General features: G+C 42.1%; 1 protein-coding gene across 1 annotated transcript in view; it reads right to left on the bottom strand.

The window, feature by feature from the left end:
- Positions 1-14,966, bottom strand: part of RANBP9 (RAN binding protein 9) — a 93,858-nt gene that overhangs the window by 3,166 nt on the left and 75,726 nt on the right. The window contains exons 10-13 of the mRNA XM_072729104.1: positions 14,194-14,338; positions 10,582-10,703; positions 8,751-8,902; positions 1,600-1,711 (exon numbers count right to left, since the gene is read on the bottom strand). Of these exons, the coding sequence (XP_072585205.1) occupies positions 1,600-1,711; positions 8,751-8,902; positions 10,582-10,703; positions 14,194-14,338 (531 nt within the window). The remainder of the gene's footprint in view (positions 1-1,599; positions 1,712-8,750; positions 8,903-10,581; positions 10,704-14,193; positions 14,339-14,966) is intronic.

The raw sequence follows: 14,966 nt of genomic DNA, 5'->3' as shown, positions 1-14,966 counted from the left end.
CAAAAACACTGTAAGCCAGAATTTGCCCTACAATCCCAGCACTGCTAGTACATTCTATTTTTACCAATCAAGTTAAATGAATTTCATATGACCTAAGAGAATATAACACATTATCCAAAAAAAATTCACATTTTTTATTTACAAATTCTAAATTTTAGAAAATTTAATTAAACTTGTTTAATTTAATTAAAATTTAATTAAATTTGTTTTAATTAAAAATTTAATTAAATTTGTTTAATTAAAATTAAACAAATTTAAATTTTATTTACAAATTCTAAATTCTAAATTTAAGAAAACACCACAAAAGATGCCTTAAAAAAAAAACCAAAACTGTTCTCATTCCAAAACCTCCGTTATGTATACCTTAATACACAATGAATTAACCGTTGGCCCTTGAGAAGCAGGGGTCTGAACTGCATGGGTCCACTTCCATGTGGGTTTTTAATATCGTTACAGTATCACAGATGTATTTTCCCTTATGGTCGTCTTCCTATCTTTAGGTTTACTATAAGAATAAGGTGTAAGATGCAGGTGACATACAAGATACGTGTTCATCAAGTGCTCATGTTATTGGCAGGGCTTCCAGCCAAGAGCGGGCTATTAGGTTTTTGGGGAGTCAAAAGTTATATGCAAATTCTTCCAAGGTCAACTGCACTTAACTCTGTAAGAGCAAATAAACGGACTAATAAGGCTCAAATATGAATAGCTGCTTCCTCTACATTCTGGCCCTGAGCCCTGCCCTCTACAGTCTCCCACTCCCATATCTACAACAGTCTGAAACATGTTCCCTAAAAGCCCCCAAACCCAACAGGCTCAAGTTGCAAGAAAAGACTATTAATGTGAAGTCTCATTTTAGAATCAGATTCTAAAGTCAGGTGAAAAAATCATTCTTCTTTATAAATTATCTTTGAAAAGAAATTACAAGATAGTTTTACCTAGACAACCCTGTAGAGTGTGTATGTAAATGCACAGAATGCTGCAGGCTTCATATATGAAGTGTGTTTGTTCCGTAGGGAAGTACGATCATCACAGTCTGTGGCGATCGAGTTGCTGGCGGGAACGGCAACTTCCCATTCCTCACGCAGGCTCACCTCTGGCCAAGCCTCACTACTAGAAACCCTTTCCTTTCTCCTCCATCCTTTTTATTTGCTAAGGGCATCTCGTTGAATATGCTGAACTTTATCACAAATACACTGCTCCTCTGGGGGCTGGTGCCGACAGCATGGCACGCTCACGTCACCTGGAAGTCCTTCTGTCTGCATTTTAAGCACAGTGGGAGCTGCGGGAAGTGTGGTTCAGTCCAGAAATGCTCATATATAACACGCACACAAAAGCCTCTATTCTCCCAACTTCCCAAGGTGGATCCCAAAGTCTTGGGGTTTTTTTGTTTTTTTTTTGTTTGTTTGTTTGTTTTATTCCATGTGAATCCATTTCATCTGGAACTGAGATCATGGAGGGGAAGGTTTCTATATTTCAAAATAATTTTAACTTTTAAAATGCTGAAAGCATTACCCCTTAAGATTTTACCAAAATACAGCTCCCAGCGCAAATACCATCTCAAGTATTCAGAGAATCTAGCTGAAGCTGTGCTTTACTCACCTAATATTGCACTGTTAAGAGCTGAGCACACAGGTTCTCTCTGAATTGGGTCAAGCTGATTTCCAACTGGGCTGTTCCAAGGATCCGAATAAGCGAGTAAACTGAATGCATCCTGTTGAAAACATAGTTTGGTTTTTAATTCTAACATTTAAACTACTGTGGTGCCCCGCGGTTACCAAGTTGAGAGACAAGCAAAATACACAGCTTGGAGGCGTGAGGCTGCTGTAACATTTAAACCCACTTACCCCCTAGGACTCTGAGGCTACATATTCTTTACCAATTAGATGATGCAATAAGGCCGATGCTGCTTTCATTTGTCTTTACTGTAAACAGCCATTCTCATTAATCGTCTCCCACCCCTACAACACATATACATCAGCAGAATGAAAAGGAATTCTGGAATGGGCTAAAGAGGAAGACAGAAAGATCCAGATGCTAATTTATTACCACTGATCCAAATTTAACACTAAAAGGATAGGGCCTCCCTGTAGATTTTTTAAAAAACAGATGTGGGAACTCGATACATCTCACTGGACGTCCTTTTTTCACTCAGGAATCAAAAAATCTCAACTGATCCCCTTCACAAACATGCAGTAGTCCCCACCATCCTCAAGCCACCCTTCCTAAAGTGACAGATGATCTCTCCTTTTTTTTTTTTTAAAGATTTATTTATTCATGAGAGACACACAGAGAGAGGCAGAGACACAGGCAGAGGGAAAAGCAGGCTCCATGCAGGGAGCCCCATGTGGGACTCGATCCCAGGATGTGGGGATCCCGCTCTGGGCCAAAGGCAGATGCTCAACCGCTGAGCCACCCAGGTGTCCCTGATCTTTCCAATCAAGGACTCTGTCGTCTTTCCACTGAGGTGCCTGTTACAGTTTCAGACGCTGGTTTCCAGTTGAAGCTGCACTGTCAGCTGCGGTGTGGCCTCTGTGAGCAATGGCCTAAGTGTCCGTTTCCTCACATGTCTACGGAAAAGGCTACTTGAGAACGTCATAAGGACGAACAGCTCAATGAAGTTAGCAACGTCAGTTCACTCTAATCTTTCAACATGTCTTTTTTTTTTTTTTTTTAAAGATTTTATTACAGAAAAAGAGAAAGGGCACGGGGAGGGTCAGAGGGAGAGGGAGGAGGAGGCTCCCCGCTGAGCAGGGTGCCCAAGATGGGGCCCGATCCCAGTATCCTGGGATCAAGGACCTGAGCCGAAGGCAGATGCTTCACCCACTGAGCCACCAAGGCGCACCCCCCTCCCCCCAGGTGTGTTCTTATTTTGCCAAAAGTCAGAGCCCTAACCTGGAGCAGCAGTCTAGACCCAGAGAGGCAAATCACAGAGGCCTTCCCAATTCCAAAGGCACACGTGGAAAAGTGCTGAGGCAGCTGTAGGTCGGTGAGGTCAGTAACACTTTCAAAATGCTGATTAGGGACCCATGAAAGGCTGAAATTCCTAGAGGAAAGTATTCCCAGGTGCAGCTGCGTGGACATTCCTCTAACCTACTTCCTACCGTGTGAAAGCAGAGGTGGGGGTAAGGTTTCCAGGCCCAGGGGACTCTGGCCCTTCTCACCCAACCAGCCTCTGTGTCGCGGAGATGGAGCTGGGGGTTAGAGGCCCCTAAGGCGCCAGCTGTGCAGTGTGAGGCCACCAGAAGGGAATACACGTCCCCTACACACGCGCGCGCACACACACACAGGCAGTTTCCCCGCGTTGAAGGTCTCCTCCATGTCAGACAGCTTGGCCCCGTTTTGAGAATGAAAGTTCTCCGAAGAGAAAAATTTACTGCCCTATTTTGAGTGCCCTGCAGCTTACTTGTACGTGCCGGGAACAGGGAAGAAGCTTCGCACACCTGCTCGTCACAAGATCTGCTTCTTACAGGCACCCTGCAGAGCGACTCGGTCTGTTTCTGTTTCCGGGTGCCCCCACCCCCAAATTTACTGATGGAGGGAATATTCATGTCCTACGGCCGGCCCGGAAGCCGACTCCATCAGTGGCATGCTTTCTGAGGGACTGATCTCTGCTCAAGACTTAACACCCACAGCCCCGCCCGGGGATCACTCCCACAGAACAGATCTAGTTCTCAGGCATCCGAAAGGACTGCCCAAGGAACGACCGGCACATAAAAACCTTTAAGCACAAAACTATCCCCTTGGGTCTATAGATGCAGGCACGCTACCAAACGGAGAAATGCTGCAGTCCCAAACCTCAAATCCAGACCATTCTTCTGTTTACACCTTCTAGTATTTTAAAGAAAAGCTCATGGAAAAAAGCGACGAAGGTAGTCATTTACCCGCACGGATACCGGTGACACTAGTCATTTGTTCTCATATTTCAATACAATCGAGTGTTCGTTGCACGCAGCCGCAGTCCCCAGGACCCAGGTGCTCTCAAGGAGCACACTGGGCCTCCGGAGAGTCCAGGCGGTCACGGCGGGCGAGTGGGGCCACCTGACACCGCAGAGCAAGACCCGGGGCGGCAAGGCCGGGAAGGGAAGGCATGGATGGAGGCAGAGCTAAGGGGGGGGCGTCCTAACGGGCCCCTAAATCACACTAAACAGCTTGGACTTGTTTTCCGACGTGGCAGTGGAGCTTTAAATCGAGGACCGATGTGGATAAAACCGGACTTCAGGAGGACGGTGGCAGCGCCGCGGAACCACGCCCGCGTCAGGTGAGGCTGACCACAAGAACACCACCACCACCTTAAAAGGAGAAAAGAGGGGGCGCCTGGGGGGCTCAGTTGGTTAAGCGGCTGCCTTCAGCTCAGGTCCTGATCCCAGGGTCCTGGGATCGAGTCCTGCATCGGGCTCTGTCCCTCCCCCTGCTTGTGCTCGCGCTCTCTCACAGAGAAAATCTTTAAAAAAAAAAAAAGGTTTATACCTCCAGGTTCTTCACAAAGGGAATGAAATCGAGGCAGCGACATTAATGCTTTAAATCCCGCAGTAAAACTTAACTGAGGTGGTGACCAAAGAAATGCGAACAAGCAATTTTAAGGTCTGATGTGGAAGCCACTAGTACATCAATGCAGTACAGCCTCTGGCACTTTCCTTTTCTACTGCTGGTGAGCTGCTAGAGTTTCTGGAAAGCAGTGCAGCAGTATACAGCAAAAGCCACAATAATCCTATCCTTTGACTCGATCATTCTCTTTCTAGGACTCTCTCCTAATGCTGTGATTTTTTTTTTTAAAGATTTTATTTACTCATGAGAGACACAGAGACAGAGGCGCAGAGACACAGGCAGAGGAAGAAGCAGGCTCCACGTGGGGAGCCCGACGTGGGACTCCACCCCAGGTCTCCAGGACCACGCCCTGGGCTGAAGGCGGCGCTAAAACCGCTGAGCCACCCGGGCTGCCCCCAGTGTTGTAATTCTAAGGAAGAAACAGAGATTCATGTATAAAGGCGTTCACTAAAGCATTTCAATAAAAGCAAAAAACCTCACAGAGCAATGCTTAGATGAACTGACCCAGGGGCACAAGAGAGTATCATGTTGCCATCTAAAAACAACTAAATGCACAGAAACTGGGAAGAAGTTTTTCTGACAATAAACAAAAACAATACAAAATAATCTAATTACTAGGTAAGATATACACACATGGGATGTAAGGCACAAAACTGAACATGTCTGTGAACTAGCACGGGATTATGGGTTCCTTTTTGCTTCAGAAAAAAAGGTCTCAGTAGGAATCGTTTCTGAGGCAAACATGACGTCGCTTAGGTAGGGTCCCCCACTGTGCTCAGTTGGCTTAAAACCTGTCACAGTTCTCGACCAGGATGGGCTTCAGGATGGGCTTCGACTGCCAGCTGGGGCCGCCTGTGCCTACCTGAACCTCCACAGGTCCGCGAAGGGCGAAAGGCGAGGGACAAATTCAGGTGGCCCTCCTGAGCCACTGGCCAGCACAGGCCGGTAGGAAACAGAGCAGAGAGAGGGGAGCCAAGGACGAGGACTGGGGGCCCCCGCAGAGCCCCCCTTGTTCCTCCAGGCCTCAGGGCAGGTGGAATGCATGGTGCCTCACAGTAATGCCTTTAGGGAACACTTCCCTTTGCATTTAAACAAATCTCTCTATATATGCATGTGTGATTCAGATATTTATGCAGATCCGCACAAAATTAAAGACAAAAAATACCCACTGCAATCACACATGCCCTGAAGTGAAAAATAAAAGGAAAAGGAGCATTTTCTTAAACCTTCTCAACTATCGCAAAAAACACCTGTTGTCCCGGAACCTTCCAGCTGTTTGAGCTTATCCCTATGTGCTTGGAAGGTTGTTGCGGAGAAAAGGAAGGAAAGAGTTCAGGATATTAAGAAAGTCTCTTAAAGCAGTTGGCATTTGCTTAGAAGTCAGAAGTGCAAAATCAGAGCCATCCACGTGCTTCAGATAAAGAAGATGAATTACATCTTTGCATAATCGAGTGTATCATCAAGGACTCCCTTTGAGAAGAGGCCACATAATCCCATTTTTGGAGTTTCATGCACATTAGAATCTAAGCCAGTGAGCTGATTAAGTGAAATCTTAACATTTTCAAAGACACTACACACGTCACATTCCTTCATCACGTGCCATCGGCATAAAGTTTTAAGAAAACAGATGACCTAGTGTAAAAAAGTGTGAAATCTTAAAAATGCTTTTTTTTTTTTTTTAAGATTTATTCATTCATGAGAGAAACAGAGAGAGTGAGGCAGAGACACAGGCAGAGGGAGAAGCAGCCTCCCTGGGGGGAGCCCGATGTGGGACTTGATCCCAGGACCCCAGGATCACGACCTGAGCTGAGGGCAGATGCTCAACTACTGAGTCACCCAGGCACCCCTACAATCTTTAAAATGTTTTGCGTCCCCAAATATTCCCTAAAACAGAGCAGTTTTCCAAGTACAGTCTAGAGACACCTGAGTCCAACAAAAAACCCCTTCAGGAGGAGCTCCAAACTGTTTTTGTAATGAAACTAAGCTACTACTTCCTCTCCGGTCTCACTCCCATGCTCTCACAACCACATAGCGGGGCCCTCCGGAGGCTACAGGGTGTGGGACGACACAACAGACCGAATGCACCAAGAGGTAGGAGAATGCAGCTTATTAAACCCAGCATTTAGAGAGAATTACAAAAGTGTAAAGCAATGCCATTTTTCTAATCTTTTAGTTATTTTTCATAAAAACAGTCAATGGATTTATGATTATTTGTAAATAAACTGATTACAGTTTCTAGTATGATAAATATAACTCATATGAACAAACCTCTTAATAAACATTCATTAAATAGCTGGATGCTATGTGTATTAGATATTATTATAGCGGGAGGAGTTAAGACCCAGTCTGATCTCAAGGACTTCCTCACCTTATGGGGCAAATGTGCACAGCGCTTTTCCTAATACACAAATGTCTGATTTTTATTTTCCTTTTTAAAAAAATTCCAGTATAATTACACACAGTTACATTCATTTCCGTTGTATAATATAGTGATTCAACAATTCTACGTGTGCATCATGATAAACGTGCTCTTCACCCAGTCACTTGTTTCACCTACCACCTCTCCTCGGCTCTCTGTAGTTAACAGCCTGCTTTTCTGTCTTTTCTCTGTTCCTTTGTTTCTTAAATTCCACATATGAGTGAAATTGTGTGGTATTTGTCTTTCTCTGATTTATTTCATTTAGCATAATACCCTTTAAGTCCATTCAGGTTGTCACAGATCGCAAGATTTCATTCTTTTTTATGGTTGCGTAACGTTCCAGTGTGTTTGTGTGTATAAATAAATAAATCTTTATCCAATCGTCTACTGAGGGACACTTGGGCTGCTCCCATAATTTGACTATTGTACATAATGCTCCAATAAACACAAGGGTGCATATATCTTTTTGAATTACTGTTTTCATCCTCTTTGGGTAAATACCCAGTAGTGGAATTACTGAATCATATGGTGGGTCTATTTTTAATTTTTTGGGATCTCTCCAAACTGTTTTCCACAGTAACTGCCTCAGTTTGCAGTCCCACCAAATGATCTGACATTTTAAATGAAAAATTGTTTAAATTACATATTCCACCGATTTTATTTAGCATAAAAATTGTTCGACCTTTTTTTGAGAGTTGAGGGTCACCATTAGAAACAGCAACTGTGCTGTCCTGTAGATGAAGCACTATAAATACAACAAACACACCTCTCCTCCTACCCCAGGTACTGAAACTACAAGACCGCACATGCCTTTAACTGGAGATGTAGGCAAGTGGCTCCTAAACCCATCTGAGGAGGCTGAGCCGCTATGTTCTGTCTACACCAGTGCCCCGCTGAGGCTACACTACGGGAGGCTATTTCATGTTTGCTGCTTTCGTGCCCTGTATGGGGCAATAGGTGGCGCTGGCTGGGGCACTAAGTCTCAGTTTGGGTCAGGAAGGGGCGGCTGAGGCCATGCTCTTTCCCACCACACCCAGACACTGGGCTCAGGGCCACCACACACATCTCCCCTTTGTTGTCTGGACGTCTTCCAAAACGTTCAGAAGAAAATATATTTATAACGAATCACCTTTGAGCCCAACCTAACACAGGATTACAGAAAAATTAAAAAAAATGCAATGGCTAGGTTAACATCTCACACACTTATAGGACTACTAGGACCAAAAAAGAAAAAAAAAAAAGATTTCTAAAGAATCTTAACATCTCTACAACGAATTGCGATGCTGACTTAAGGCAGGGGGAACTCCTCCATCTGCAACTGATATATAAAGCTATGGCTAACACACTACACTGTTGAAATTTTATCTATCCCACCATCTATCATAAACATCGATCCAGAAGAGATCTGAAAATGTATTTTAACTATCCTGGTTTTGAAAGATGACCTAATGCTTCAGCAACCACCATCAAAATGCAAACCATGTAGTATACATTCAACTTGCTGCAGCCTCGAACAATGTCTACTGAAATAAAACTATCTCAAATTTATAGTTTCATCAGCAAGCTGATACCTCTAATAACTCTGCCCATTTTATAGCCGAGAAAATAAAGCTAAAAACCTAAGTTGACCAAGGGTATATAGTGGGGACAGGTGGCAGGACCGGGATTTAATCCCTATTTTTTACTGGAAGTCCAACAAGAATTCCTCACCCTACTCAATGTTTCACAAAATTACAATTTCATTCCTTCGACAAATTTCTAATTTTTCAAGAAAAGACAAATCTACCTTCAACATTTTTTTATTTGCTGTGTTCTTGCCACATTCTCTCCTCAGCTGTTCACTCATGGCTTGTAGCTCTCTTCCAAAGTGAATCATTCTTTCTATGGCGGCTTGACTTCCTCCACACAACTGGCGTCTTAACTGACTCGAATCAACTTCTGTAAGCAAAACAAACGAGTATTTTACTACCTTATTGAATGGAATACAATGGAGAAATCAACATAAATTGCTTATAACATCTTGTAGGTTTCATTTAGTCACCACTACCTAATAATTCATCTAAATATGTAGATTTATTTTTAATTCAGGGTCTTTGCTTTAAGTTTAATTCAGGAACTTTGCTGCTATAAGGTATCCTTTCTCTACGTCTCAAGAATCTAGGCTCTGATCTCCAGCATGCAGTTCAAAGTCAGGTGACAACTTTCCAGATTAGGATGGACCTGGGATAGCAGGGAAAGGTTTATAAGCAGTTACACATAAATCTCTAAAACCACAGTAAGCAGCATCAAGAAGAGAACAAAGCCAGTAACTGCCTCTTGGGCTACTCTGACACCAAACAGAGATGGAATAAAAGGACACGTTTCAGCTCAAAGCTAAATGACTCCAATAAAAACACAGAAAATACCATGTTATCGAAAGAGTTAAACACACGTATACAAAATAACTGTATGGTATATATCTTGGCAGACGACAATCACTGATCAATAATGTAACTGTATGGATCACTAATGACACAAATTACTAATGATGATAATAATCAACATTTACTGAGCACTTACTTTGTGCTTATTAGTTTTTCAAAGATTGGCTCATTTAATCTTTACAAGGACCTATGAAGTGGCTGTTATTATTTCTGTACCCATTTTACAGATGAAGAAACTGAGGCACTGAGCTCTTCAAGTAACTTGTCCAATGTTACACAGCTAGTAAGTGGCAGATGCAGAATTTGAATGCTGGTAATTTGACTCTAGAACTCATGCTCTTAATCACCATGCTTAAATTACTCTCTGAATGTTGAGGCTGCAGATATCTGAGAGTATAATTAGGCTACCTTTTAAATGAAACCCCCTGCCTGAAAAGGTGAATCTACACTGAACACATAATCCCCAACAATCCTCAATAAAGACTTTTTAAACCTCAAAACAGAAATCTAAAGTTGCCACGGAATTCAGACAAATTTTTAAGCTCTAATAAATTTTCATTCTCCAATTGATGGGAAAGTTTGCTGATAGTTTTAACTTTATGGTACAATCTACTACACAAGTTAACAACCAAAGTTATACGTGCTATTGTACCTTTCAGCCACATAACTTAGGGGGTGCGGGGGAGAAGGGTGGGTCACACTTAAGCACCTACCATGTGCCAGGCACTGGGCTACACATAGTCACATATATTCACATTAAATCAACATAGGAAACTGTCCTATTAGAATTTATAAAGTTACTCTTGGAAGAGTAACAACAGAAGATCTCTATCTGTCTGGCCTTTACTGGTTATACTAAGTATAAAAACTTTTCACATCTCCAACCCCAAACATCCTAAAGAACATTTAACACTAAGAGTACGGCTGCATTAATGACAGCACTGAAGTCAAGCCCAAGCAATTCTGCACAGAAAGCCGGCCGGCGCTTAACTTCAGAAGGCACTGAGAAGTACCTCTGCTCTCTAGCAACCCGCTCTCACAAGACAGTTTAAGTAACATGTACTATTGTCAAATCCAATGGCACATACATCTTTAAATCTGATTTATGCTCATCAGCTGTGAATCAATACAAGTAAAAACATAACCTTGTAGTCATCATTTTTTATTAAAAATGTAAGAAATATCACTGCAGACCCATTTCGGTGTCACAATCTTCCATTTCGTGGTCATGTTTAGAGCTACCATTTAGGAAACCATTGGATGAAGTCTCTCCAACCCCATTGGAGTAGTGCTCTGTTTCCATGTCTACATCATTACTGGAAATGAAAAAAACAAACCTAATTTTAGAAATCGCATACTTGCAGCTTAGTTTAAAATAAATTACTACTCAACTACACAGCCTACTTATAAACTGACTTCGTAAGGCAATAGCAATCTGCAAAAAAAGGTGTTTAGTTCAATCCTGAAAGTCTTCAAAGCCAGTCTGTAGCTTGCTCTTAACAAATTTATACTCCTGGATCAGGGAGAAAGAAAAGTCTATGTCCTAAACTGTAGTGGTTTTCTGACTTCGTATCAATATGGACAAATTCTTTCTTACATTCTTCCCACTTTTTTCCAACTCAGATCTGTACTCTGTTTTTTGTTAATCAGCCTTTGCCCGGGGACCCGGCATGCATTTCCAGCATTCAAGGAAGATGGGGGGAATGATTCACTCTCAAACCATTCCTGGATCTCACTTCCCCTCTTTCCTGCCCTATTCATCTCTCCTAAGATGATTTTTTTCTTTGTCTCTTGACATTCTGGCTTTTGTCCTCAATCCTTGGAGACATAGCCTCCCACAAAGGTATATGATGACCTGGACAACCACTCTGGCTGGTCTTCTTGCACCTTGCTGGCATCCCACACTAGTTTTCTCCAACGGGCTTTCTTATTGGCTAAAGAATCTAAAGCACTGCCAAATCTTCATTTTAAAAATACCATTTTAGATAATCAGGATGCTCCTAACTTTCGCTCATATCACATTTACTGAAGAACAGCCCTGTGCCAGTCACCATATCTGGACACACTGAAACTGTCACCACACGTTCCCCCATCTCCTCCACACTCAAAGAACTATAAACACCTACTCTTGAAGACTTCTCCAGTGAAGATCTATGTAAGGATTATACACTCCAGAAGGACATATTTCATGAAAATATAGGAAATACTTAAATTAAAATGTACTTTTCTCATTTAAAAAGCAATATATATTCATTTGTAGAAAAAAACAACACTGAAAAAAAAAGAAAAGAAAAAAACAACACTGAATGCAGATCAGCATAAAGTGTTCTGTGCATGATGCCAAGAGACATAACCACTAGCAGCACCTCGGGGTAAGTGTGCGAGTATAAGTGTATATGCGTGGGGGCACCGCTTCTATCAGTAAAACGTGTAAGGCAAAACGGCACAAATCTAGGAAGAAAGAGGTAATCGTCCCAGTACTCCTCCATCAGTCAGAAAAGCTTGTTTACTAGATTTTTTTTTTTTTTAAGTAGGCTCCCCACCCAGCAAGGAGCCTAACACTGGACTGGAACCCACCACCCTCAGATCAGGACCTGAGCTGAGATCAAGAGTCGGATGCTCAAATAACTGAGCCATCCAGGTACCCCTAGTTTTACTATATCTTGACGAACTTTGAGAATTGATAAGAGAAACCAAACTTTAAATGATGTAAGTATACTAAACTTTTTTCTTTTTTTGACAATACAATATAGTATTTGGGAGGAATTCTTTCATTCAACACACATTTAAGAGCTTTTGAGCCATGTTCTGTGTTAGGTGCTAAGGATACAATGACACAGCCTCTGTCCTCCAAGGGCAAACAGAGGATCCATCAGCACTATGATGAGAGTTAATTACACAGAGTGACACAACATTCGGTGGGGATGTAATCAAGGATATTCATCTTGGAAGAGTAACAACAGAACTGAGTGTTACAGCCTACTTGAATGAAAGTTAGGAGTCAAGGGAGGGTAGGGAGTAGCAATTTAGATGGGCAGGGAGGGCGGGATGCAGTATATTGCAAAAAGCACACCTCTGGAAGTTAGAAATCCTGGGACATAGTCACAAGTCTGCAACTTACTAGCTACAAATTATTGACCTTAACACCCCCCAAAAAACCATTTCCTTTTCTGGTATTCAGCTCTACATCTGTAAAATGGTTTTAATAGTTAATACCATCTTTGCCTACTTCACAATACGACTGCAAGGACAGCCTTCTCTAACTATAAAGTAACTGATGCTGCTTAACAGTTTAAGGCAGTTTAAAAGCTTACTTCTTCTCCTTCTACACTGCACTCAGGATGCTGTGTCACCAAACCCTTCCGGTGAGCTTACTTCCCTGAACTCAGGTAGTAATAGGTCTCTTTAGCAACTTCCTGCCATAAAGAGTATTTAAGAGAAAAACCCACGAATTGCCTACAGCCCTGACCCCAGACAACGGCAGAAGCTTCTACCAACAATAAAGTACTAAAGTGCTATAAAGTACAATAAAGGGTTAACTTTTTAAATGTCTCCACACATTATTTTTTTACCACACAGTCTTCTAATCTTCTGTTTTCTAGCATGTCACTTCTACTGTGAAAGACTACCCTAATCTCCTCTGCTTTAAAAGACAGCCATTTTTTCCTCCTGTTCTCCTCATACCACTTCTTGCGGACTTCCATTACAGCCTGTGCCACACACACCATTACTCAGGAAGCTGTCACCCGGGATAGGTAACCTGGATATTCTGATTACGCTACCAATTTGCAAATACAGGTTTTTACACATGTGCCTTTCTCCAGAATCGTATTTCCATTAAGATGCCACGTTAAAAGCTAGGTTCTTTCCCCTTGACAATAAAGTTTTACACGGAAGAACATTTCCCCCAAATGCAGTGTGACCAATCAATTTATATGAGAAGACCAATCTATCATCAAATTGATAAAATCTACACATTATTTTTTATTTGTATTATTTTTTATCGTTCTGCTAGCATGAATTCAGATGCTGGATGATTTGAGCAGGCTGACTTCTTAAGAACTTGCTCTCATACACTAGTAGTCAAATGACTGATTACATTCCACAAACCTTTAGGTTCATGAATCTTCAACTCCAGTGTATGAAGGATTTTAGTACAGGCGTGTAGACATTCCTTCTCTCAAAGCTTCTTGAAGTAAGAAACCATGCCTAGCAGGATGTCTGACACCCAGCAGGTCCTCAATACTCTGCTCATGCTATATGGTTATTACTAAATGACTTAGGGGTCCATCTGCTGCTATAAGCAAGCTCCCTAAAGTAGGATTTCAAAAAAGATTCTTTGTAAAGTTAGTTATTTGGAATTCAGCAAACACTCTCCACATTTACACCAAAAAAACCCCACAGAGAAAAAAAAAAGTTGTAACTGTATCATATGTTGCTTCTAGAGAGTAAATATACTGCTGTGACTTAACTTGGAAGTATAAGAACAGCATCTATGTGACCATCTGTACAGGCCTGTGCCAGCAGGAAAACCAGAAGAAGGCAGAGCCCAGAAAGGATTCTTAGACCCCCGCAGAGGGCAGAGGGCTGCAGATTCAGAGAAAGGAACAAAGGAAAGATGCTGCGTGCACACGGGGAGACTGAAAAACTCTGGGAACTTACTCCATGCCCTTTTATCCTCTGGGGCTTAGGAAGTCTCAGACCCCCCTGATGGACCATGTAATGCAATTTTTCTAAACTGTTAAAAACGAAGACACTTATCCTTAGGTGGTTTATAGTACTGCATAAGCTCGGGAGGTCACATACCTGGTGAAGTTATTAACTTGCTGTGATCGTGACATGTTTATACTGTTTAGTTCTGGTACGTTCAAACTGGATGACTGGTGTTTACTATGGCAATATGATTGATGTGCTTTATTTGATATGACACCATTACTACAACTTTCAAAACCTAGGGGAAAAAAAACAAAAAGAAAAAGATGTATGAACAGAGAAACACACACCAACTTATTATTACATTGCAAATAACGTACCCGGATTCTGATCCTGCATTTAAAATTCTTCTAATGTAGGGAAGTCAATGCATGACTTAGATAGTAAACAGATAACTTCTTTGAAAGGATATAAGGATGTTCATTGTAGGCTAATAATTAGCATCTCCTCTAACAGTTACTGAGGCTTAATTATGGATCTTATTTATTCCCCACGACCCCCTCAGGGGAATAGTGCTCTCATCACTCTCATCTCACGTATAAACCCACCAAAGCCAAGAAGCTGGGCGTGCGTGAGTGAATGTATGATATTCTAGACGGGAAGGGGAGAAGGACACAAACCAGAGAATCGTGTGCATGTACAGGATGGTGATGTAAGTAAAACAAGAGGCAGGAATGTAGAAAGGTATATGCCAACTGAGCAAAAGCAAAGGTGTTGGTCTATGAAAGGAAACAGCGTCTGACTTGTTTCGAAAGCTGAACGTAAGGAGGCCACAGAATGCCTTGGGAAGAATGGAACGAGACAAGCAAAGAAAGGCTGGGAGAAACTAAATCTACAGAAGTGATGCCATAAAAGCCAAGAAAGGA

Source organism: Vulpes vulpes, chromosome 12 (genome assembly GCF_048418805.1).
Source record: "Vulpes vulpes isolate BD-2025 chromosome 12, VulVul3, whole genome shotgun sequence".
Classification (NCBI taxonomy): Eukaryota; Metazoa; Chordata; class Mammalia; order Carnivora; family Canidae; genus Vulpes; species Vulpes vulpes.
The sequence above is the reverse complement of the archived record's forward strand: the minus strand, read 5'-3'. Positions and strand labels throughout refer to the sequence as shown.